The 25,431-nt window shown below is 47.6% G+C and overlaps 8 protein-coding genes across 8 annotated transcripts; 4 read left to right on the top strand and 4 right to left on the bottom strand.

The window, feature by feature from the left end:
- Positions 1 to 188: 188 nt before the first annotated feature.
- On the bottom strand, positions 189 to 4,017 carry F4817DRAFT_286631 (uncharacterized protein). The gene has a single exon (XM_049299612.1). It carries the CDS (start codon positions 3,560 to 3,562, stop codon positions 290 to 292), a length of 3,273 nt encoding a protein of 1,090 aa, XP_049154525.1. The 5' UTR covers positions 3,563 to 4,017; the 3' UTR covers positions 189 to 289.
- Positions 4,018 to 12,873: 8,856 nt separating this feature from the next.
- F4817DRAFT_286706 (uncharacterized protein) lies at positions 12,874 to 14,637 on the top strand. Its single transcript, XM_049299613.1, has 4 exons — positions 12,874 to 13,169; positions 13,296 to 13,488; positions 13,562 to 13,827; positions 13,886 to 14,637. The coding sequence occupies exons 1-4, from the start codon at positions 13,086 to 13,088 to the stop codon at positions 14,360 to 14,362; spliced, it is 1,020 nt and encodes a 339-aa protein (XP_049154526.1). The 5' UTR covers positions 12,874 to 13,085; the 3' UTR covers positions 14,363 to 14,637.
- Positions 14,638 to 15,106: 469 nt separating this feature from the next.
- On the bottom strand, positions 15,107 to 16,298 carry F4817DRAFT_320458 (ribosomal protein L22; the record flags this gene model as incomplete). Its single annotated transcript, XM_049301191.1, has 3 exons — positions 15,107 to 15,246; positions 15,375 to 16,202; positions 16,259 to 16,298. 3 exons carry the CDS (start codon positions 16,296 to 16,298, stop codon positions 15,107 to 15,109), a joined length of 1,008 nt encoding a protein of 335 aa, XP_049154527.1.
- A 213-nt stretch (positions 16,299 to 16,511) lies between these two features.
- On the top strand, positions 16,512 to 17,602 carry F4817DRAFT_351928 (cytochrome-c oxidase, subunit VIIa). The gene is made up of 4 exons (XM_049305155.1): positions 16,512 to 16,711; positions 16,786 to 16,828; positions 16,919 to 16,949; positions 17,038 to 17,602. The coding sequence occupies exons 1-4, from the start codon at positions 16,688 to 16,690 to the stop codon at positions 17,123 to 17,125; spliced, it is 186 nt and encodes a 61-aa protein (XP_049154528.1). The 5' UTR covers positions 16,512 to 16,687; the 3' UTR covers positions 17,126 to 17,602.
- Positions 17,603 to 17,667: 65 nt separating this feature from the next.
- F4817DRAFT_286735 (uncharacterized protein) lies at positions 17,668 to 18,305 on the bottom strand. Its single transcript, XM_049299614.1, has 2 exons — positions 17,920 to 18,305; positions 17,668 to 17,841 (listed from the first exon to the last, which is right to left on the bottom strand). The coding sequence occupies exons 1-2, from the start codon at positions 18,120 to 18,122 to the stop codon at positions 17,745 to 17,747; spliced, it is 300 nt and encodes a 99-aa protein (XP_049154529.1). The 5' UTR covers positions 18,123 to 18,305; the 3' UTR covers positions 17,668 to 17,744.
- Positions 18,130 to 19,285, top strand: F4817DRAFT_351932 (uncharacterized protein). Its single transcript, XM_049305156.1, has 2 exons — positions 18,130 to 18,272; positions 18,511 to 19,285. The coding sequence occupies exons 1-2, from the start codon at positions 18,201 to 18,203 to the stop codon at positions 19,168 to 19,170; spliced, it is 732 nt and encodes a 243-aa protein (XP_049154530.1). The 5' UTR covers positions 18,130 to 18,200; the 3' UTR covers positions 19,171 to 19,285.
- Positions 19,286 to 19,298: 13 nt separating this feature from the next.
- On the top strand, positions 19,299 to 21,411 carry F4817DRAFT_351934 (uncharacterized protein). The gene has a single exon (XM_049305157.1). It carries the CDS (start codon positions 19,584 to 19,586, stop codon positions 20,922 to 20,924), a length of 1,341 nt encoding a protein of 446 aa, XP_049154531.1. The 5' UTR covers positions 19,299 to 19,583; the 3' UTR covers positions 20,925 to 21,411.
- F4817DRAFT_351935 (uncharacterized protein) lies at positions 21,401 to 23,510 on the bottom strand. The gene is made up of 2 exons (XM_049305158.1): positions 23,364 to 23,510; positions 21,401 to 23,280 (listed from the first exon to the last, which is right to left on the bottom strand). Exon 2 carries the CDS (start codon positions 23,274 to 23,276, stop codon positions 21,762 to 21,764), a length of 1,515 nt encoding a protein of 504 aa, XP_049154532.1. The 5' UTR covers positions 23,277 to 23,280; positions 23,364 to 23,510; the 3' UTR covers positions 21,401 to 21,761.
- Positions 23,511 to 25,431: the final 1,921 nt, after the last annotated feature.

A 25,431-nucleotide genomic window follows, 5' to 3' on the forward strand; every position in this document is an offset into this window, starting at 1 on the left:
CCAACCTGACCGAAAACCGAAAACCGATGATGCCATGAATGTCATGCCTGTTCATTTGCCTTTCGTACCCCGTTTTCTTATTTTTCATCTTCTTACTGTCTTCTCCACTTCTCTCGCACGTAGAATAATTAGATAATCTTAATGCCGGGGGTATCAAAGGAAGGAATATCAACTCGAGCAACGGTTATTGCTCGACTTCCGCGCCAAAAACATGCTCCGTAATTACCTCGCCTCCGTTTAGTTGAATGCATGCATCATGAGATGCTCATATGCACCGTCTACCATTTGTTTAGGCCTTTCCTGTCCCGTTGACTCGGGCGGCTCCAGCTTGGCCGTCCTTGTTAGCACCACTGCCTCCCTTTCCAGAGTTGAGGAACATGGCCTTGAAATCGGCATTGCTCTTGGGCTTCACGGCAGGCCCGGTGCCATTCGTATCTGCGGCTTGATGGTCCGCCTTGTCGTCATCTTTCTTCGCCGCGACAAAGCCCAGTCCTCGCTTCGCTCCACCTCGTGCGAGAGCCGGTCTGCGAACATTCTGAGGAGGGAGTATGAAGCCAGCCTCCTTCGAACCTCCTTTCTGATTAGAGATTTTCCCCTTGCCAGTGACGATCTTACTCTCCTTTATTTCGCTCTTCTGCTCGAACAGTTCCTCCGTAGTGCCCGTGTGGAGCCGACGTCCAGGTGCGATCTCGAATCCTTCTAGGGCTAATGCAGCTCGTCCAGATGTTGCCACATCTGCAAACTCGACTATGGCACCCTGATGGTCAGGTCGTAGAACAAGTTTCACAATATTGCCGTGTTTCTCGACGGCAGCCCGGACGCGCGCATCATTGACGGTATCCGGTATGTTCATGATGGCCATTGTGCGTTCCTTGATCTCCCTTCGCGTCGGATTATGACTTTCGCTGCCGGGTTCGCCAAATCCGTCCGTCATTTTTACGTCACCATCTCCGCTAGGAGCGGGCGACGCTGAGGGCCGGTCTCCTCTGCTCGTGGCAAATGGTTTGAAGTTTGTCTCTTTGCTAGACTCGACCGAGAGGACTTGCGACTTGAATTTAGTCTTGTCGAGCTCGAGAGCATTCTCGGCTGCGTCCTTCGTCTCGAAAGCAACGTATGCGGTGCCGAGACTTTTACCGCCGAGATTTCTCATGATGCGCACATATGCTACCTTGCCGTATTTGCCACACATTTCTTGAAGATCGATATCGTTCGCAGAAGGGTCTACATTCCTGAGCCGAATCTCTCGACCTTCTGCGACGGCACCTTCGCGGTCCTTCTTCCGACCGGGATCTGAGTATCTGGACTGCAACTTAAATTTACCTTCTACGAGCTTTCCGTTAAGTAACGTCGCCTTGTGAGCAGATTCCTGATCTTTAAAAGAAACATAACAGAATCGGCGATGGGTATTGAACTTGAGAGACGGGAAGCGCACGCTGAAGACTTCGCCGCAGTCTTGAAAGAGACGGCGGATGTACTCTTCATCAGCGGTAGGGGGGTAGTTAGATACGAAGAGAGTTAAGCCGGTACCGGGTTTAACGTTGATCTGATTTTGGTTGAAGAATTTCTGGTCTCGCAAGAGAGCAGACTGCACATCCTCTGTTGATTTAAATTCGATCAAAGCGGAACTGGACTCGCCGTCCTTCTCCGTGTAAACGTCGAGATTGTTAATGTGCCCGTATTCCCTGAAGTATTTACGAATAGCCGTCTGCGTCACATCGACAGGTAGGTTCGTAACCATGACTGAAGTATTTTCTCGGTCACGTTTCAGCATCTGCTCGTTGGCCGCGCTATTTATGCCATCAACCTCTACGCTCTTCACTCGCTTGTTTAAGCCCTGAGACGTGTCGCCTGGTGTAGGTTCTCGCTTCCTTTTAGAGCCAGACGGTGATTCCGGCGCCGCAGCGTTCTCTACGGTCGAGTTGAGGGCTGCTTGCTCCTGCTGCTGGGCTTGTTGCAAATGGGAGGCGTAAGCAGCCTCGGCTTTCTCTCGTTCGCGGCGCTTGGCAACCTCCTGCCGAGCTTGATAAACTGTGTCGAGAGCGCGATGGAGAGTATCGGACCGCTCGTAGTCGTTGCAATGCTGGAGGTATACCTCCATGATCCGCTCGGGCCAATCTAGCTTTGGTCGCGCCATAGCACGTTGCAGGACGTTGGTAGCGAGGCCCGGAACTCGTATGATTTTAGTGCCACCAACCGGCGTAGCTGGAGTAGGACTTCGGGGCTTCGGCTTGGAGGAATATACCATCATCTCCCAGAGGTAGTAGTTGAGCCAGAAATCGTAGCTATCTGCCAGCAGAGACTGGCTAGTCATACGATCCCAGTGGCTGCGCGCCTCGTCAATTTCACCCTTTACTTCGGTAAGATACTGGATGAGAATACGCTGTAGCCTGTAGTTAGGGTCCCCTTGATACGCGTCCTTGTATAAACGCCTACCCCATAGGTCAACATCCTCTAAAGCAGCCAGCAGTCCGACCTCGGCAACGTCGGCGGCGTCCTCGGGGGCATTTGGGTCCATGGCAGTCCGCTTCAGGAAGCCGCACCAGGCAGTGTACATATCCAGAACGCTCGTCATGCCGTTCTTGTCGAGTTCCTTCGTACTCGTGGCGGCATGCTTGATCGACTCGACATTGTGAAAAGACAGGCCTGCTTCCTCGGCAGTTAAGATGTACCGAGACCAAAGGGGGCCAGACCACGGACAGTGCGACGTAGCCCGCTGGTAGAAATCTAGCAAGTTGGGGAGAGGCAATTGGTGCGCTGATGTTCTAGCCTGCTGTTGTAATCCGGAGAGATAGATGGCGGCGTCGCTCCAAACCTCTTCGTCAAAAGTAAATATGCCGCTCAGCGCTCTCGCAAACAATCCGAAGCACAGTGATACGGACAGTGCAACATTCCTTGCCTTTTTTACCTGCAACATCTCCCAGCTCAGATACTCTTTCATGATGGCCTTCTGTGCTTCTTGATCACCTGACTTGGTAGCCTTGTTCAGCCTCAGCTCGTAAGGCTCTCTTGCCTCGTACGCGGCCTTCGCTCCTTGCGCGCTAGCGGTCACCTCCTTGAACTCAGACTCGTATGCGGTATTGTTATACGTGCTTAGGAAACTAGAGAACATCTGCGAAGTGTTGTCCCAAGTTGAGTGAGGAACCTGAAGTCGGTCGCGAAAGAGGTGCGATATGCGCTTCACGCCAACGGGCGTTCGAGTTCTAGCCAGCTGCTCGAGCTCTATCGAGACCCAGCGGTTCCAAAACTCGTGGCTGTCGTTGATGCGGTATTTGATGGCCTCGTAGCCCTCGCTCCAAAGACTAAGGGCGGCATCGAAAGAGAAAAGCTCGCGACCTAGCTGTCGCTCCTCCTCAGGCCATCCAGCCTCGCTCGTCTGGCAATCGGTAAAGAGTGACCAGAACCATTCGCAGTAAGATAGCCAGATCTTCAAACTTCCCGGCTCGGATGAGACAGCGCTCTTGAAGAGCTCAACAACCTTGACGCGCGCCTCGAGATCGGTAGCATGGCGGCTCTCCTCGTCGACATAAGCTAACCAATTATCCTCACCCACTGGCTTCGCCATTTTGACCTTGTATCGCGCAAATACAGCCCGGCCAGCTTCATGTGTTTCGCGGCAGTAATTGCAATGTAAGCTCGAATCGGTTTAGGCTGCGGTCAGGATTCGTTTATTCGACTTTGCGCTCCAGAGCTATCCCTCTCCGCAAACGGCAAACCTGTCCTCTTCTCGATACGCGACTGGCTCGGTCGAAACTGGGGACCCAGACACAATGATTGGCCAGGTCTAAGAATCCGATCGGTTAGGGATGATATCGAGACGAGATACGTAACGTATCGTGCTGCAGTTACGTGTGTGTGAGATGTAATATGCGTTATGTAGATAGAGTATGGGTCGTCCGAGCTAGAATTGTATACGATGTACGGTCTAGGACGAGGGGTGTGCGTGCGCAGGTTGCTATGTACGGTATGTACTGTAAATTGCCTAGGGAAAAGGATTGCGAGATGGAAACAGACGAAAAAAAGTAATAAAATGATCAACACGCGACGGAGAATTTTTAGTTAGGCAAGTTGATACCGCGGCTGGGTCTCGAATTTGCGATCGGCGACTCGTTTCTCGGTATTGGGGATAAAGAAGAACGGCGGGTTAATTAATTTTTGATGAACCTTTTTTTTTGGATTCACTGACACATGACCGAAAAAACTAAATGTTGCGGGTTTTCCTATTCCTCTGCCTCTGACTCTGACTCGCTCTCTCTTTTCGATCTTTCTCGGCTACCTTCTCTTTCCCAAATAACTTCACCTCGTAAAAGTAGACAACAAGAGAAGAGATGTTGATGATAAGTCAGATGGGTCCGGGCAACTAATAAAAAAGATAAAAAAAGAGATAAGTCTTAGGATTATTCCAGCCAGGGACTCCACTTAAAGATACATGTAGGTACGGAAGGTGCAAGTACCTAAATTTGTGCTAGCGGGAGATCACTGTGAGTTTATTATGGATGGATACCTAGGTACGATATGTACCGAGTTAGAGGCCGACCTTAACGTACTGTATCTGAAATGAACGGTACAAAGACCCTTTGAAGTCCTATTACATCCGTGCAGATCCCCCCGCTAGTCCGCCTTATTCTTTGATTATTTGGTACCTGTCCGTACATACCGTACATATGTACCGTAGGGATCAATGCACATGTATATATTGATGCTTTATCAAATTCAATACGCTGCCTTCGGCGCATTCGGCATTGCGTACGTATCTACCATCTAGACGCTATCTTGCTAGGCTACGTAGCTAAAGCTATGACTCCTGCTAGGTCGAGTATTATGATATTAAATAAACTGCGTAGAGAAAACTAAATGAAGTGACACGACAACAAGGCCAAGGAAAGGGTCTGGCTGTTGATCTGGCTGTACCCGAGGTTCTAAAGATGGTTCTAGGCCATCCCTAGCACACTTAGCAGCATTTATCAACCCCTAGTAACCCCCGAATTGATGAACGCTGCAGGTGCCAACCGAATCATTTACGGTGATGCAGACGATGCCGTACCCACAATGTCGTCATTTTGTCTTACAGCGGCCCCCCCTTGTGGACCCCCCTTGTGGCTTTTCTTGGCTGCATTAGAAAGGTTACGACGGAGCACCGAGGTCTTACGATTTTCCACCGTATTATTTTAACCTAATCCATTCGAAAATCCATTCGACTTGTAAAATCCATTTTCAACTCAATCTCATTCCTCCAAAGTCCGGATCAGCCACCTCCCGTTTTATTTACATACCACGTGTATTGATCTGTCTAAGCCAGATATCTTAACATCGACACTCCTACGTACGGATCTGTAGACACAGCCATAAGCCATTAGCCATTAGCCATTTGGAATCCTTCTTGCTACTTTCTGCGAGTTTGTTCTATCTTGATTCGGATATCAGTATTCCATATTAATAATGTTATATCTTAACTATTTCTTATTATTCAATAGTTACTATATTTGATGTGAATCGTTTATACGGGAAATAGAGACGGCATATTCATCAAATTAAATATCCTCGCATGTTAAAACCCACTTCACGCGAGATTGTAGATCTAACATCTCCTCTTATTAGATTACATGCATACATATGTCAATATGTGAAACGATTCTTACGAAAAAGAAACGCAATAACTAATAATATTGTCAGCACAACTGTGCCCCCGTTGCTGATCTGTCTTTACATCTTGCACATGACAAGATCATGAAGTACGCAAACTCAAGCTTACAAAAGTAGAGCCAAAAGACCGTTAGCAAAGTACATCAAATACTCTCACGTCATCCGGTGGTTACCTTGTTGACGGTATAATTTCTACGTAATGAATACAGATCCGTCGGTTATTATCAGTCTTCCTCCTCGTCTACAGTATCATCCCCCACGTTAAAATCGAGGTATTCTGTCCATCTCCCCGATGATGCAGATAACAATCAGGTTTCTAAGTCTCATTAAGCTACATAGCATTCAGGGAAAGTTACACACATAAATACTTGGGTAGCTCACACGCAGAATATAAATGTTTTCTATTTGACAAGATATAGCTCTACCGCCGGATGCTCTCGATTTTATATAGCCTCCTACTGAATCACACCTAGATGAGCCCATATACCGGATCTTGGGGTGGATCGACGTAGCAATTCGAAAAGCTCCCCACGGGGTTTCGACGAACAGATGCTCTACCGAGAAAATATACTACGTCTCTTATGACAAATTAAATCGTGGAGGCAGTTATATGAGTGACGGCATCGACGAAAGCTTCTGCAGTTCCAATTAGTAGCCCGGTAAGTTTCAGAAGCCTTCAAGTTGATAATATACGTAAAATAATATCCTCCGCTCTCCAAAAGATCATCCCGGTGCCGGTGCAAGCCATATTCGGATATTCGGTATTCCCGAAATAGTATGGATGGGTGCTATTATTACCTCCTATCTTTCAGCTCCGGCCCAACGGTACCCTAAGGCTTCACGAGTAGACATGCCCTTAACGCCTCTCTAATACGTATAATTGTAAGCTACTAACATAGCACGTGCCAAAGCAGTGCCCCTCTAGTGACAAGTCTCGTTCACCTAGGTGAAGAACCCGAAGCAACGGGCATACATACATAGTAGTAACTCTGAAGTTCCACCCAACAAGTGCCTCAAATTGGGCAACAAGCCGGAAGAGCACCCGTCTTTCAGCATTATTAGGAAGAGTCCACTTGCTGTTCACATAGGCGTCATAATCAGGCCATCAGATCTGGCCTATCAGACTATTAAGTCTAGACCTTAAGCAAGATACATTACCGGAAAGGGGCCTCCTTATTGGGAGACCTCAGTTTCCAACCCGCGCTTCTCAGTTCTTTGAACTTATCGGGCATCAGCACAGACGAATCTCTCGAAGGGTCCTCCAAGCCGGCTTTTTCCACGCCGAGCTCCCCCGGCGTGGATCATTACTACCTAGTGACGCACGAGTACCATTCCCGACAGAAAGAAGCTGCCGTTGCAGCGATCACACATTGATGAGCACCCCGCCAGAGACTACTACCACACGCACACCGCTTCTAGAACGTGGTGTCCATTAGATAAGATGTCGTTATTGTTTTTTACCAGGAGAATATGCATCTCCGAGGCATTTGGGAGAAGGTTATCCGGACCTATCTACATCCGTCTGCGAACGAAAGGATGACATATCATCTCGCTTTCTCGAACAGCAATGAGGGATATTGAAACTGATAGCAGAACAAATCACTGAGCTACGGTAAATCCGGTTCAAATCGAGGACTATCTCCTTTTTCCTAGCCTTCAAGCTATGTATATATACTTCAATCAGAATAAAGACATATCGTTCTAACTCATGTCGAGATGAAGAGTATTAGACTATATTAACTAAGTCGTATATGTCTACGCCTTTATGTAGTCTATTAAGTTTATTTATTGGTCTATGGAAGTTGTTTAAGGTTCGAAGCTTGGGCATTGGTATCTGGAGGCTTTCATGAGTGACGTTCAAACAGATTTCTAGATCATTAAGCCCTTAATTAAGGGGGCTCAGTTATATACTTAGACCTCCTTTTATAGCTAAACATTTGCTATGTAAAGTAGACTTACTATTCATTTAGCTACGAGCTTTGTGCCAAGATGTCATATTATACTTTCATCCTAGCCTCCAGTCCTACGAGGGTAGAATACTAGGGCTCTGGGAATATAACTTCGGGTGTAGCGTAACTAAGTCCAACTCTATCTAAAAGTCGTTAACTCATGACATGTTGTATATTTTCTAGTTTAACTATCACGCTCATCCACATAAACCTTGCTATATTCTAAGTCACTTCTACAACGTATCCTCTACAAGATCTCCCATAGACACGTTAGTGTGAGTACTCGTTGAGAAATAGCATTTGCTATATAGGTGTGCAATGCGTCGATAGAACCTCAGGTGTATCAAGAATGTAAAATGATAAGTCGACACCAGGTAACATCCGGGGCCTTAAATATCGAAACGATTAATAGTGGGAGGTGATGAAGGAGTTAACGCTAGGATAAGAACACTGGCCACGGCCAATCCTCTGGTGCTAAATACTCTAGTTCAAGGAAAACGATGAAGAGGACGGTTCAATTCGGATTTCTTTTAGGCGCGACTGATTAGGGACCTATATTTCGAGCGCGAAGCATGGTGGCGAAGCACATTTGATTCCCGAACCTCTTCGGGTTTCCATTCGCGTATTTAAGGCAATATCATGCTCTTTTCCCTACGCGAATTCGAATTGAACTGCATTATGCCTCCCGGACTTAAAATTCCTACGCTCTGATACTGGGGGCCATCACAATTATGAGTACCTGCCTGTTATAACTATGATCGACCGCAGATGGTGTATCAGCTATATATGAGACTACAACGAAACTGGGTCTGATGACCAACAGGAATATCAAAATTGGCAGTTAACGGCTGAGCACTAGATTCTGTTACTTCCTCACTTGTGGTTATAGATCAAGGGCCACGACACCGTTATGCCTCATGTCAGAACTACCAGCCACAATGAAGACGCGTACGAGACCTTGGGGATGTGTATCCCGTGCGGAATGGTCAAATGTAAATTTATAGGAGACAGTATTCTGTAGGACTCTAATCATAGCATACTACTCTCGGGAAGAAGCAACAAGACTTAACAAATGTTGACCTCCGAGTAATCCCAATTGCCAAATAGACATATCCTTAATAGTGGCGACTTCTCGGTGGCTCGAAGAGAATAATCGAGACATGTAATATGAATATATTAGTATATACGCCATCTGCGAGTGCAATTGAAGCCTTGCAGAGCATTGGATGATATACCTGGCATTGCCATGCCTGGATCATGGTATGGCCATCGTTGAGCCCCTGAGTATTATGAGAGGAGCATTGGTTTTCTTGGGGCTATTGCAACCTCCTAAACTACAGGTGAGACATATGCACAGATTCAATATATCATCGAGTCAAGAAGTCTAAGATATTGAACTTACTAGGTTGCCCATGCACTTGTATCTTACTCGCATCTGAGGAGAAAGTATCGGATAGGGGGCCTATGTTGTACTCAAGTTTACAACTAGCGAATCTTGGACGACACTATTGGCATTCCGATTTATAGATCACTGAATAAGATCATCGACGTAGAAGAGGATGAAGCCGCCACTTGCGGATAAGCAAGTGGTTATCACTTTATATTTCTCTGTTAAGATATTATTCGATTACTAGCACTATATCCGAGACGGAATAACTAGGTACCTAGTGATGGAGGGTAGATATCGATATGCCCCCGAATCTACTGGCTGGATCCTGAAGGATCATCTCATTACCACATATTCGGCTCCTTTACATGTGTCTGGAGAGTTCAAAACTCCCAAGCTGAGGGCGTGCAACCCACTGATACAAGTCTGACATATCGCTGCCTTACAAGGCGCACACAGGAGAATGACAAGACGGAGGAGCTAGAAAGATAGTAGGGAAACACATAGCATCCGTAGTAAGTGTATTAAGGGCGCCCTGTCTCGATCTATTACTTCAAAGTGTCATGTATACCTCTTAACAACGCTAGGCTTTAGAGTTATAAAGCAATGAGCCAACCACATACCCGTACAGGGGTAATTTTGCTAGAGTTAGGTTTTCGAGTTGGTGTTTGCTGCATGGACTTTCTCTCGCAAGGCCCAATCCAATATTCTCGGCGTCTGATGTTAAGTAGACACAAATTTTGAACTCGCTAGTAACTGCTAGGGGCGGGTCGACGAATCGAAGAGTTTGCTAAGAGGTATTCACTAGTCACGAGCGAAAATCTCCTAGTGACACTATATTACACCAATCCGTATAGCACCCGATAAACTCCCATGAATACGAGCCTGTCGACCCGGGACGGGCCTATAAGTCCACCATCGCGCCGGTTGTGCTCCTATTTGCCACGGGAGCTTCACACAAAGTGCTACTAGAAAATAGCTAAATGTATTTAAGTAATAGCGGTCTTATTTCGATATAACAAAGATACGGATTGAACGAGGTTAGAATCAATCAAGTAATTACCTACTAGTGATGTAGAAAAGATCCTGGGATACCGAAGTTATGGCTTCTGAAGGAACAACAAACATGCTCGATCCTTCAGCCCAGGGAATCCTAGAATGCGACGGTAACAAGGACAGCGAAATCGATCGTGATATCTAGGTGGTCTTACACAGATAGGTACTTATTTTCTTATTGTTTTGTAGATGCGAAATATACGGGGAGCAAAACATGCTATTTCTAGCATAGCAACCTGGTGAGATCCATTTACCTCGGTCCTAAGTGTATAATTACCTAGGTATTATATTAGATTGAAAGTAACGTATCCAGAGCGTCATCGTCAGTGCCGCTTAGAGCGCGTAGTTTAATTTCACGCCCACTAGGAATTGATGATAATCTTTAAGTGATTGACAAGACTCAAGAGGCCATTCCCCTCTAATTTAAACTAGAGCTGAATTTTAGTGTAACGTGGGCGGCAATGGATCGATCTGGCCAATCTGAAGAGACAATCCCTAGTGGTACGAGTTGTAAGATGTCTTTGCTTGTCGTGGGGCCATCAATTAAACATACTAGCCTTGCGACACTCTTGATGGTATTAGTAGACTTGCAAGCGTTAGACGATACACACCCATACTATGTACATAAAAAAGGGGATCGAAGAACACATCGCATGGCTCGTTCTAAAACAAACCATTAGTGAGATGAATATTAAACGCGGAAGAGGCCAAGACCAGAGGATCCGCTTCGCATAAACAGTCACCGGCGGCTGATGACGAATTTTTCGGGAAAAGGGTGATGGCACCAGCGGAGGCGCCCATAAGGAGACCACGGTGGTCTGAAGGCCCTGGATTTAAATACCCTGGATCTACAGTACATCGATTGTAATTTATGCCGAAATTCACTCTCGTTGCTTGGAAACGGGGATTTCGGTAACAGTAGTATAAATAACGGATGATCTCCATAAGAGATGGAGATCTGGAAGCTCCTGAGAAGCGGTAAGTAGTGAAATCGCTTTAAAATTCGGAGCCGATGGGGGTGGTTATGTAACTCTCGTAGTGTCTGTGGTGTCTGTGGTGTATGTGGTGTTTGTGGTTCGCGGCGCGCCGTTTCTTGCCCCTGTGAAGATCTAGTTCTCTTCCATCCAATCTTGCAAAAGCATAAGCGATACGTACTGAGAAACTGTACATGATACTTTTACGATATGAGAGTGCTACGCAAAGTTTGGAGGGCGTAATATGTACCATGATACCGCGTGCTACCCCTGTTATAGATGACGATAGCATTGACGACATGGTCTGGGGTTTAGCTTGTCTCGTCTGTCTCGCGACTCTCGCGACTCTCGCCAGTCTCGGTCTCGTTGGTCTCAACTTTAAGAGACCTGTAACATTAGCCCAATTCTCTCTTTTTCTAACCGCGTATGTATGTAAATCCCTTTCATATCACCCGTAATATTACTCGTGCGACAAAACCGTCTTCGCCGTGTCTTTACCACGTGTGCCACCAACGGGATTCAATTAGGAATTAGGATCGCACTTTTATGAATCATGATGATCATGAAAGATATCTGACGGGATCGCCAATGATTATAGCCGGATACTACAGGTCAGTATTTTTAAAAGCTTGGCTGGACGAGGCAGGTGTTCGTAGAATTTGTAAGAACTCGTGGCTGGTGATCAGCACTTCGTAAGGCTTCAAGGTTCATCTGATAAAATCAGATAAATTGACCGACGCTTGATTCTGCAAGTCATATATCAAAAAAAGGAGCCGAAGGCATTTTCATATGAATAGTCGGCCAATTACCGTCGACTCTTATCCCAATATGGTAGGCAAAGAATAAGTTAGCACGACATTTGATTCAATTGGATCAATTGTACATCGAGTATTCCTATCTAATTGGTACGTACATAAATACCTGACAGGCTACATAGGTTAGGGTAGTACTAGACTGTTTGAGGTGAAAGGCACAGCCCCACAATCCTTGTTTGCTAGGATGAATTATTGACCAATCGTATACTTCAATCTTTTTCAGCAACCTTCCCGATACTGGAATAGGTACCCTCTCCCATGGGCCATTTCACGCCGACAAGGTCCCTTCCAGTCTCTCCTGCACATGCAAACTGCAAACTGTAACTGCAACTGCAACTGCATCCCGAACGTAGTGGTCAATTCTGGTAATTCCATTCTTTCCTTCCCCATGGATAGTTATTCCATCCGGCAGTTATTGACTTCTAGTCCGCTTTCACTCCTTTCGTAACTCTTTTCCATCGTGCATACTTCATACTTCATACCTCATACCTCATACCTCATACCTCATACCTAAGGTATCGTACATTTCGGTCACCGACCACTTTCCATTCATTTGTAAAAATCATTCGTCGACTTCTATTCCAGTAGGGATCCTTGAGTTTTTACTCCTCTAGTTCTGGTAACCCTTTTTCCCTCTCAGTCACCTCGCCTCGGCTGCGTACATACTGCATACTGCATACTGCCTGAGGAACCTCGTTGAGTTAAACGTCAAGTACCAAGTCCTACGCAAACGACGGGGACGAGCACCACGAAAACACTCAACAATCCAGAAATTGTTTGTTTGTCTACTACTTCGTACTTCAGGTTTCCTACACGTCAAGTGTTTCCCCGTTAGGTTACCTTAGCCCTTACGATTTCACACGGACTTCCGCGACTTTGGATCACCTTGCACAAGTCGTCGACCTGCTGAATTCCGATTCTCATAATTCCTATCCGGCCTCATTTGGTCGTTGACTTTCTACTCACCATCAACCAGTACCCAACCCCATTCTTCCGACTCAGAATAGCCATGGGCTACCTCGTGGGACTGTGACATTTTCTCGTTTCGTCCTACGCAGTTCTCTTCTATTGTCTATTCTTCAACTTGGCCAGCCAGCTTGACCACTTTCAACTTGAGATACCCCCGATATTCAACTTCGATTCTTGTTCAACTTCTTCCCGCCTAGTTTGCGGAGTTCTGTCGATTGGTCATCGACATATTACGTATCATACGATCCTCTGAATTGTTACTTGCGAGTCTATACTCACGGTCACGGATCTCACGATGATGTTCATCACCGTTTTCACCTCCCTTGCCCTTTTCTTGGGCCAAGGTCTCGCTCAGGATGCTGGCCTCCTGCCTTGTGCTGTAAGTAGAACCTGCTCGAAATGCAGCTGCCTAATTATCTGGCTGATATGCTTGGCTGGATTACCCTCCCTTTCTATCCCGTGTATGCATATGGGCTTTATAACTGACGTGGGTTTTCTTATCTAGTCGGGTTGCGTCAATGGCGTCTTCGCCAATTCAGCCGCCATGGGATGCGCCATGAATGATCGCCTCTGTGTCTGCGGAAAGGGTGCTGATTTCTCGGACGGCATCCGCGATTGTATCAACCAGGCATGCCCCAGCGATGTAGCTGCAGCACAGATTACGATCGCTCAGGGTTACGGTAACAATGAATGCCAAGGTAAGCAACCATAGCAGCAACCTATGTCCTCCTAGTATTCTACAAGACCTCTTAATTAACAAGGAGATTTTAGCCGCATCATCTGCAGCGGGTGCTCTGCCTTCTCCTACACCGGCCCCTAGTACGCCGGCCTCTTCCGCTAACCCTCAACCTACCGAGCAGGCTGCTGAGTCCGTTTCCTCGACCACAGCTGCGGAAACTACTAAGGCCCCTGAGCCAAGCCCAAGTTCTACCTCCGAGTCGGGCTTCTCTGCTGCATCGGTTGAATCGACTGCTTCCAGTTCGACCCCCGCTGCTACTGAGTCATCAGCACCTGCGAAGACTTCCGCAGCTACCTCTGTATGTTCATTATGCTTTCATTTTACCGCGATGAATGAAATGCTAACCTCCTATTTAGTCATCAGTACCGTCAGCTACTACTAGTAATTCAGCCGTCGCCGCCGGAGCGACATCATCGGCAGAGAAGACTGATGAAGGATCATCCTCCAGCCAGGATAGCGGTTTGAGTGTTGCCGCAAGAGCCGGGATTGGCGCAGGTGTTGGTGTTGCAGCAGTTCTAGTCATGATCATCGCCTTCTGTCTTCTCCGTCGCCGATCAAAGACACCCGAACCAGAGCGCGCCCAGACTATGCAGATCTCGCAGCCTCTTCCAGGATCTGGACGACAGTTCGCCGAAGGTGTCCGCCTACCCGACCCTACTTTGTCTAAGGACTTTACGCCGTCGGCACCATCACCAGAGCCCGCGGGACGCACCCCTTCGCCTATGGCCCGTCCGTATTCGCCATCCACCGCGTCGTATGCCTCGGAACTTGATGCCAATGCGCGCCCCTATGAGGATCTGTCGCCGCGAACGCAGCCCCGAACTATGATTTAATCGACACCCCATGCGCACGAGTCTACGCATCAACCTATTTCCGATTAGGATTTCTTTGTTGAGTCTGCGGATGCTTTTTCATGAGCTAGGAACCCGATATCCAAGCCATCCCTTCCAAGGATTTATTGCGGATGGTTGCAGCATGGACTCGGTTCGTTTTCGTGGTAATCCCGCTGGTGTTCTAACGACCTACTTTGGAGGCCGAAAAGAGAGAAGTGTTTCTCCAGTTTAATCGCACCGATTTACGTACGAGAGATGGGACTGGTAATTACAATCAAGACGCAGAAACCGAATGATGTAGTTGCAGAAGGGGATGGACTCGAGATGAAGCTTTGCTATTTATTGGCATGAAAACAACAACAGCAGCAACAACAACAATCGCGTTTTGTAGTTGATTGTGATATGTAGCTACGTGACATTAATTTTTTGCTGGCCAGCTTTGCAGATTAGATGGCCCCCTTTTTTGTTGTATTTAAGGTTCGCTGGTAGAAACCCATAAGCAGATGACGCAAATCTCGCTGCTTAGACGGCAGATTTAATTCCTTTTGTAATGTTTTTGCAAGGTTCTGTCTCGAAGAGAGAGCTATTGCGTATTCTCAGTCGAGTTGATTTCTTCTTTTATGGTACACGTATCGAGACGATACGATATCTCTTACATAGAAGCGTGTGCAATCATGCCCGCTATTCACAACCGCATTATCATGCATCATATTTGACCCTTGAACTAGACTAGCTATTTGCTCTTTACCAGCTGTAGTAAGGTCTCTGTGCTGTAACCGGCCGGTTCGGCAGATGCACCCATGGGCGTTTCCGCGCTTGCTTCTCTACCTTCTCGTCGTACAGTCGCATCCTCGTCTTTTCCTCCTTTAGAACGAGGGAGATGGCTATAAATAGGAGAGTTCGTTAGCTATCGTCTGTTCTGGCATGACGGCTGGAAAAGTGTATGTCTGTAGTCGTTTTCGGGTAAAGGGGTGTAAAGGGAGGGCATATGAATTCATGCTCGGACACTTACCAGCTGTTGGCCGCCACATCCGCGACATGCGGCTTCGCGCGTGGTACTGGACGCGGACGCCACGCCAGGGACCCTTGGTGACCCAGGACTGGTCGACGTACAAAGTCGTCGGGTCGTTGACCTCGATCCAGCGGCCGTCCTTGGTCTGGATCTTGCGCGGCTTCTCGAGGGTCTTGCCGTCTGCGGCGCCAAGTCCCATACCGTGGGCGACGATGGCATTGTCGCGCGCCTCCTCCAGCTGCCACTTGACCTCGCGGGCCATCTTCTTCTTGCTGAAGCGCATCTGCGTGATGGCTTCGTCGACCGTCTTGCCGGCGATCTGGCGCGATAGAAACATCAGCTTCTTGGTGCTGGTGGGTAGGTCCGTGCTGGCGCTCGTGTGCTGCTTCTCGGTAAGCCGCACGCGCTGCTCCCGCGTGAGCGGCTTGTCTCCGTTTCGCACCATCTGCATCACCTTCTTCTTGAGGAAGCGCACGCGCCATCGGGGATCGGGGTTCTCGGCTCGTTCCATGTGCTCCTTTACTTTCGTACCGGCACTGGCCGTGGGCCTTCTCCGCTGTCCTGGTTGCTGCTCGAGCTCCTGCTCGAGCTCCTGCTTCTGTACCCTCTCCGTGTCCTTGATCTCCTCGTCGAAGATGGAAGATCCCTGTGTTCGTTGCAGATTCTTCTCGGCTATGATCTGCTCGCGCTCGCGCCGGGAGAGCTCTTGGGCTAAGGGTGAATTGACTTTGGGCTTGGCGCCCCAGTTGAACCAGGCATTGCGACGCTGCGTTTTGGGCTGTAGGTATTGTAGATGTAATGAGGGTTTGCCGGCGGTGGCCCGCGCTGCTATAATGATTTGATTAGCTGGCCTGTAGGGCGCAATTCGACTAGGTAAAAAGTACCGGCTGTGGCTACCCGCCTTGCCGGCAGATGTAAGCTCATGGCTGTTATGAATTGGTTGCGTTGGGCAGCCTGAGACGGAGCTGTAAAGCGGGTTCAAGGGTCTTGAAGTTGTAGTTTAGAAAAAGTTCAAATGTATCGGAACGGTCGAGAGAATGATTTGCCGAGATTTAACCGCCTGTTCACCTGTCGCCTGTCACCTGCCGGACTAAAGGGTACAAAAATACCCGTACGGTTATGAACTATAATTGTTTCACGTGACTCAGCGCAAGAAGCAGCTCCTCCCAAAGCTTCGCGCGAATTGGGAAACTTGATCAGACCATTTCCAACTTTTGAACGATAAGACTCGAGAATTCCACGAATTCGCCCGCAACCTTCCCGCTAAACGCTAAACCTACCTCTCACCCGTCTTCCTCAGAATCGCATTCGAAATGGCCATCGCACCTATCACCGGCGTAAGTTATCTACTACGTCCAATTGCTGGCCATACCCCTCCAAGTTCATGATGAGGCTGATTTCATAACTACAGATGCTCCGACGGGGCCTCGTTGCCGACCTCAGCATTGCGCTCGGTGCGTCTATCCTAGTATTGGAAACCCTTTCAATGCTTTCCGATATCAGACAACATCATGCATGGGGCTCTTAGCTAACTTGAATTGCAGGACTTGGCGTAACTTTCGGCGCTCTCTACTGGTACGAAGACCATTCATGAATTATATCCCCAAGAGAACCAGGAAAATCGAGGTGGATAGGAACAGTGGACTAACTTGTATTATTCAAGGCACGGATACCACATGCCGCGCACCTACGCACGAGATAACTTCTACAGAAAACTCGAGCAAGAACGAGCTGCCGCGAGAAGCATCTAGATGCGTTTATGATGAAGGACTAGCGTGGAAGACAGAGTGCGAAGGGGAGGGAGGGGAGAGGACGCAAGATACTAGACGAGAACGACTTTTCTATCGTGTGGTTGGAGAATGCTATAGAAGGTGGTTATGCTTTGAAAGCTGGGGACGGCCGACTGTATTATACGAACGAGTACCCGCCCGCCGAATTCAGGCTCCCCTGAGCATTCTTCTTATCCGTTGGTCCGTACAATACGATCTAGTGGTCAGTTTTCGCAAGCGTGCTACGTATATACCTATGTATTGGTCTTGTTCGTATGACTATGAGTATGACGTAGTCGTAATTATACCCAAGGTATGAAAAGTTGTAGATGAGTGATGGTAATAGGTATATGAGATTGTCTTAATACGGCACATGCTATGATGAATGTGGTTTTCCCCTGGACTTGGAATTGTATCCTGTATCAGCTTCTATAAATTTATACCTATAATTAAGTACCTGATATAACTGTTTGACAAAGAGTATTCCCAAGATGAATTCTATATTAACACATTTACGAATCGAGATATCACAAGAATGCCCAGGTATCTAATGCAGTCTAATATGGTTTAACTATTTCATTTCTTAAAGTCAATGGTTTTATCAAACTACGTGCCGCCCCCCACCGAGGCTCTCATCTTTCTTCATCCCCTCCCAAACCGTAGTCTCAACCATAAAACTCCTCTTCTTGTCTTGACATCTAAACCGGACAAAGAATCAGATCAGTCTACCTAGCCATATACTACTACAAATAAATACAAATCGAAATCAAACTCACCGGCGGAACCATCGCTGCACGGGCCAGCACCGAACGGGGCTATTCGATACCTCGGGTCGGTCGATCTGGCATTCGTACTGGACCATCGAGAAGAGTTCGCAGGTGGACAAGTCGATCCGACCGCCTTTGCGCGCGCGGCCGTCTGTAGCTTGGATCTCGGATTCGAGTTGCGAGGCTGGGAAGACGCGGCACGGAGGCGCCATCGCTTCTCTCTCTCTTCTTGTAGATTGCTGCTGGGACTTGTGAGATGTGATGTGGAATAGATAGGTTAGATTAAGAGGATGGATTCTGCGACGGCGAAACACGTCGGTGCTCGATTGCTAGGTGAAGTCGAAGAGGGAAGCTTAGAAGAGGTATGTACGCACGCTTTTATTTTTATTTTGTGATGTGTATAAGTGTATAGAGGATTGAAAGATGGTTCATGTTTAGAGATTCAATTGAGTCTTATCTTATCACCGGCTCATATTACTTTTATATTATTTTTATATTATTTTTATTCTTACTCTCATCCCTCCTTTTTAAGTCGTTTTCGCTATCATGAGGCTCAACATATTATTTTATTATTATAACTAACTAACTTACTTATTCTAGCTTCTCGACTCCCTTCGTGTCAATCTCACAAGCGGCCCCTCTAATAATGTCCGTCCAGATATTCCCATCCCGGCCCTCGCCAACATCGCAGCTCGTTATCACAAAGCAACGCAATCCACGCCGCCACCGGTCCTCTCCGTGAGCGGGCGGTATCTCCCACTCCTATACCACTTGATATCAACTCTCATTGCCGAACCGCATAATTACACAGTGGTCGTTGTCGACGCCGAGAGCCGTTTTGATATAACCCGCCTCGTTTGTTCTAGCCCCTCAAACAATACTGGCAATAGCAGCTATCCAGCACAACTACCTGACCTGCGCCACGTATACGTGTACCGGCCGGCGCGGGGGCAGGACCAAGTGCGGGCGGCGGTGGCGGCAGCGGGCGAGTGGATGCTTTACGGGGCTCACGGGAGCCGGGCTCGCGAGTGGTGGGGCACGGTGGTGATCGGCGGGGGAAGCGGTGTAAGTGTAAAGGGAGATGTGAATGCGGGATGGAAGGGTTGGCTGAGGGTCGAGCGGGAAGAGGTAGCCGGGTTTCCGGCTGGTGTTAGCGTCGAAGAAGCACTACGTGATAGAAATAAGAGGCAAGAGGTTGTTGATGATGCGGGATGGGTTGCGGGTTCGAGGGTTGGGAGTTATGTGTGGAGGGATAATTAGATGTTTGGATTAGATATTGTGGTGTATTTCTTTATTTTAGAGCATTAGAGTAATATAAGTATTTATTTATTTATTCAAGATTCTAAAACGAATTATATTATCGTGGTGTATATTGTGGTAACAAAAGGCTTGACTGTTAATCAATCACCAATATATGGATATAACACCGTCTAAATAAGAAAAGCAAGGGTTATTGCATATCAGATCTTACATGTGCGACCTAGTGGGGTTGACCCCATATCAGGTTAGACTAAACTTAAAAACCTTCACCAACTCAATTCTCTTTCTTTACACCAACGGTCCGCGAATCCTTCTACTTCCCATATACAAACGGTCTAGTTTAATAAGTCAATACAGTCAACATACAGTCAACATATTCGCATACTAAATGTAATAAGAGTAATACATAAGGTATGGCGTCGTCGCAATACAGCTCCCTTAACCCGCTCCAGCAATATAACCAGTTGTCCTTTGCTGTTATTTCCGAACACCAACACCAACAACATCAACATCAACAACCGCAACATCAATCTCAACACCAACATCATCCGAACTCGAATCCACATCCACATCCCCATTCACAACCTCAACCTCAACTTCAACTTCAATCTCGTCCCCACCAGCAACAGCAACAGCAGCAGCAACATCATTTACATCAACCCGCTCCCACCCATACACCACCAATCGTTGCACAGACATACCAACATCCACCAACTTTGCCATCTACAACCAACATCATCACACAACCACAGCAACAGCAACAACAACAACAACAACAACATAATATCAATACCAACGTCGATTCCGATTCTAGTCCCGATACTACGCCATTATCAACTACACCCGTGGTAAACCATAGCGCCACCAGCAATGCAAATCCCACATCGTTCGGTCCACCCCAGCGCAAACGTCGTCGCGTAGGCCGTCCACCCAAATCGCAACTAGAGCGCGACTACCTCGACCAGCGAGCCTCTAACAACCTTACACCCCCTCAACAACCGCCGCCTCCTCAAGTCCATTCACCACACCCCTTAAACAAGGGCCCCTATAACTCGGCCGAAGATGCTGTCTTCTCTCTCCAACTTCACGTCTTTACGTCCGGGTACGGCGTGTCGCAGAAGCGTACCGTCAAGGAAAAGCTGCCCTCGGGACGTTACGACCCGGACGGCGACGTCATTCGCAAGGACTTTGCGTGCGATCGTGGCGGGGCCGACTTCGTATCGCAGAGCACGGGGGAACGACGGCGCGAGAGCAAGAAGTGCGGGTGCGGGTGGAAAGCCGTGGTGCGACGATTGAAGCGGGAAGGTGATCTATGGTTCATTGATATAATAGAACCGAACCACAATCACCCGTTTACGCCCCCGGATCAGATGCACACAATCGCATCGTATAGGCGATGGCAGCGGGAGAACAACGCCGGGATACGGACAGCTATCGCAAGACTGGCGCGTGCTGCTGCTATGCCCGCTCGACAGGTCGCCGATTACCTTAAGGGGCAGTTCGCAGACCCGGATCTGGCCCGTATCGATCGGCATATCCTCCGCGCTCTCAGTATGAGCGATGTCGATATGCCGGGCGGTGATGCGCAGCAGAGCCAGACTTTGTTCGATGTCGTCGCGCGAAGGCCTACAATTATATTGCAGGAGAATACTGGGGAGGGCGGAGGCAATGGGAACCCAAGTGGGGGTGCCGTTACCGGTGTTCCTATCGGTGTGGGTGTTAATCCCGCTGGTACGCCTAACCGGTATCAATGAATGATTGCCTTTCTTTCCCATGCGAGGCTAGAGTCCGAGGTCCCAATGGCGGGAGTATCTGTATTTAATGTTTGAAATATCTTGCCTCAAACAATCGGTGGTTTTGCAGGTTTCTGGTATGTGGCTTATATAGGTACCGCGGGTTGCGATTTGGCAGGGCACATAAGGGCGTGGGTGAATCCCATCGAATAGCTTAATCACGGCTAGGTGCCGACGGGCTGTATTTATAGGAACGCGTATAAGAACGTGGGCGTTTAAGGTTCATTCGAATTGTCTGGCTACGTACGTAACGTACCTATATTTAGGTGGTATAATTCGGTGGAAGAGGAGAGAGAGAAGGAGATGAGGGCAAATATCACATATATACATAAGGGACCTTAATAGAAGCCAAGGAACTAATGTCATTCAAAATTTTAATACGGGATGTTAGTCAATTCCTAGGAAAGAAATCACCTATACACGGCTAGACTATCACGTTGAATCAAAGTAATATTTTAAATATATATATACAAGTGATATTCATAGGTATCTTATTCTAACATCTAGTGCGAACGAGTTCACGACAATACATGGCTCGTTAGATTAGTGTATCATTTTACATCTCGGTAAGTCTTCTTGGTAGATTTACCTGTCCATACTATCCCATCTTATCCTCGCCGCAGAAGAAGCCAGAAGGCAAGCCATCCATGCGCCCATACGATGCTACGCTAAATGTGAACGCTTCTCCTTTGATAGGCATGTAGAGGCTTATAAGTATTATCCAAAATGTCTATCCATCCCGGTTCTTCAATTCTGCAGCGGCGTCGCGATCTACTTAGCAAGACCAGGGACGGAAGCCTATGTCGATATAGTGGCGTCGGGAGTACTGGTGGATTTCTGCGACGAACAGGTCGTACACACGGCTATTACTTTTTTGATTGAATCCCGTGCCTCGAGACGCTCGTAGTACTTTTTCAAATTCTCAAACCCAGCTCCATCATGTCCAAACAGATCTTGGCCTTGAACCCTAATTATATCGTGAAGGACAGGGAAAAATGCAAAGTCGGCCAGGGTCATAGTAGGTCCTGCGATGAAATCGTTGCCTTCCGCTGCGTAATCCTCCCATGTACCCAATTCGGCCTTCAGCTTTTCGTTCTTTTTTAACAAGGCAATCCCTTGCTGAAAGCGAGTGCCCTCTTTCACAAAATCCCTGGACGGGTTACTTCCGGCTTTGGGACCGTAAAAGCGATCGAGGTACAGCATGATTGAGGTCTCGCCCTCGACAGTTGTCTTTAGAAAGTCATTATCGACAAACTTGATAGGGAGGTCCTTAGGGATGGCGAAGGGGTCATTAGTAGGCCTGCTATCCTTCCACTTAAAGAGCGGCGACATGCTACCTCTCGCGTAGCTAACTCCGTACTCGGCTAGCATCAGTTGGATACGCATATTAACGACTGGATCCGGTGATAGGAATAGTCGAGGTGCGGTGGAGATGTGCAAAACGTCAAATCCTATGCCATAATATTCCTCCCAGTCGAATTCTGTCAACTGATTTTCCCGACCGAAACTTTGCAGCATTTTAATAGCCTCAGGCGTTTGTCCATTGATCACATTTTTCGCGCCCTCCCTCGTCTTTGATGTAGCCCCTTGCCCCCATATCAGCTTGTTGTCACGGTCCAGGAAGGTCCCTATCCTTCTGAACGTCAACGAGATGCGGCCACCGTCGTAGGCCAGCTCCGCGTCTGATTTTTCGCGGTTGATCCTCTTGTCTTGTCGAATGCCGTGGAGCCATCGCATATTTGTCTGCAATCCCATCTGAAAAAGCGAATTGTGAGGTAGACATGCTCGTTGGACTTGACGTTTTATCGTGGGCAAAGGCTCCGCATCTACCGAATCCTTATTTCTCGGTTGTCGCTTTGTCCGTAGCGTCATGGTTCGTTCAGCACCCAGGCTAACATTAGCGATAAAGCTGCCCTTGGAAATATCCAGCGTTTTATCGCTATGCTCTGAGATATAGTCGTTACCGTCACGGTAAAATTGTATAAGGACGTGGTTTAGAGGATGTCCCAATTGTTTTTCGACTACTTTTTTAATCTCAAGCACTGCAGGAGAGAATGGTAGCAACGGAGGCGACTCGTCTGACGGGTGACGGTAAATAGGCATGCTGCCATCCTCGTCCACTTGTCCTTGGACGGCGACGAGTCTTGGCACCTCGCCGCCTTGGTGAGACATGCGCTGCCATTGCACCTCGTCTCTTACCCTCTCGAAGATGTATTCAGATACTGGGTGTGGTAATATATCGTAGACGACCTTGGTATCACCCTCACATAGAGGCTCGCCCTCCCTTGGTCTTGGCTGGTCTCCGGGCGCCATTATTCTACTATCGTCAACTTCAGTGCTCGAAATCTCTGACGGACCTTGGATCCGTTCTGTGTGCTTCTCGCTTGGTGTCTCACTCACAGTCCCTGAAGATTCTGTTGTATTTTCTAAAGATTTAGGATTGCTCTCTTCCGCTGACGGGTTGGATTCGTCGCTTTTTAATCTGACTGAATCGGAAATACTTGATTCCTCCTTTTTGTCCGGTTGTTGTGTTTTCTCTAAAGTCTGCTGAGAGACAATAGTTTCGTCTTGAGTTGGTGGTTGTGCTTTGTCCTGTAGTAAGACTTGTGCATTATCATTATTTTTATTGGTATGACTACCTTTTTGTGAGTCATCGTCATCCGATTTTTGGTGCCGTGGCTTCGATTCGACCTCACTCACGGCTGCGACCGATGAACTAGCACGTGACTTTCGATTACTCTCCGCTATTGGTTTTGTTGGCTTTGTTGGTTTCACCAAGGGTTGAATCGATGGCGTTGGATCTTTCGTGGGTGATTTGACACGGGGAATATCGGCTGCGCGCTGAGAATTTAGCGACAGGTTCTCAAATGAGGATAATAAATCTGAGGCTGAGGACACAGTAGGATCATCCTCTTCCCCGGCACGACGTACTGTAGAGTATCCGCCGGCTGGAGAAGTTGCCGGTCTATCACCTGGCCTTCTCGACGGCTTCGACTTCGGCTTAATGGATGCCACGATGTCGGCTGAGAATAAAACATCGCAGCCCGTAGTTTTCGAAATCTGCTTGATGGAATTACGATGTTGCATTATGTTGTTGTAGCCGCAGCAATCATCGACTATCGTGATCGTGTATCCATGACTCGCAGCGTCGACGGCGGTAGCCATAACGCTAATATTAGTCATAGACCCGCATATAAAAAGCTCTGTGACAAGCCTCATACGCAGTAAGCGAAGTAGCTGCTCTGACCTGAAAGCCGAGTAATAAGTTTTCACGACTGAAAAATCCCTAGGTCCGACAGCCCCTTTTATAATTGGGTGCATCTCCACCCCGGAAGAGCCTGGTCGGACACATTTCGGTAGGTCTGGAGATTCCTGGGTTAGAAACGCCTCCGGAGACTCGGCTTGTTGATTCGTCTGCGGTGGTGTTGGCCGCCGCCGACCCCGCGAAAGATCTGGGGATTGGGAGTGGCTCGACCGATCCGATATGAGAATTTGCTCTTCCTGAGAAGACCGCGATTTCTCGAATCTGCTACATACCCAGATGATATCGTCGCCTCCTGCCCGTAGCGACGTCGCCAAGCCCGCTATCCGCTCTGGGAGATCCGAAGGCATCTTGATAGGTAGGGCGCCATCATTAGCCAGAAAATCATTCTGGGGGTCAACGACAATCAACGCTCTGCGGGTAGTCAGAGACGGGAGAAGGCTCCTGTCTATAGGAAACATATTTATCAAGAAACTCGCTTGCAATGTCTAAAGAACTTCTAAGCCGGATATTAGTTAGAATTGTGATATATAGAGTAGTAGTCGGTTAGGTAGCCAACTTACTTTATGTTATTTTTTTTATTTTTTTATTTTCTTAAGGGGTATATCAACTGCTACGACATGCTCGGAAATAGCAGCCTCGTTCTCGGAAGACTCGAGGTTGACGGCGAAGGGCGTGACATAAAGTAGAGTCTACCTATACTGGGATATATGTATCACTAGGGCTGTAGAATAAGCTTGGCAATCCTCGTCCGGACAAATATAGTTGGACAGCCAAGGGAAGAGCCAAGGAAGGTCAATCCACCAATACCAAGAAAACAGACCAGGATTCAAGTGGATGAATACACTGTACTCGAATATCGGGAGCGGACCAAGATAATGAGAAGGCCGATATAATATAATCGTTAAGAGGAATGAAGGGACCGAGGTCAGGTGAGAATTTACGTCGACAGTATTATATACGGTAAGACATAAAAGATGAATTCGAAATATGAAGATAAGGGTAAAGAAGATATGATATGTACAAACTTGCGTTGGGTAGTCTTGGCCGAATTATTAGATGTGTCGACGAAGAGGAAGAATAAAGGTTGGTCACAAGTCACGAAGATGAAGAGACCGTAAATGGAAAGATCAAATTAGGAAGTATGGATGCAAAGACGGGGCAAGGGTTTGGCTATAAACGGTCCTGTCCTGATATGACGATGAA

This window comes from Daldinia loculata, assembly GCF_022478755.1.
Source record: "Daldinia loculata strain CBS 113971 unplaced genomic scaffold F4817scaffold_80, whole genome shotgun sequence".
Taxonomy (NCBI): Eukaryota; Fungi; Ascomycota; class Sordariomycetes; order Xylariales; family Hypoxylaceae; genus Daldinia; species Daldinia loculata.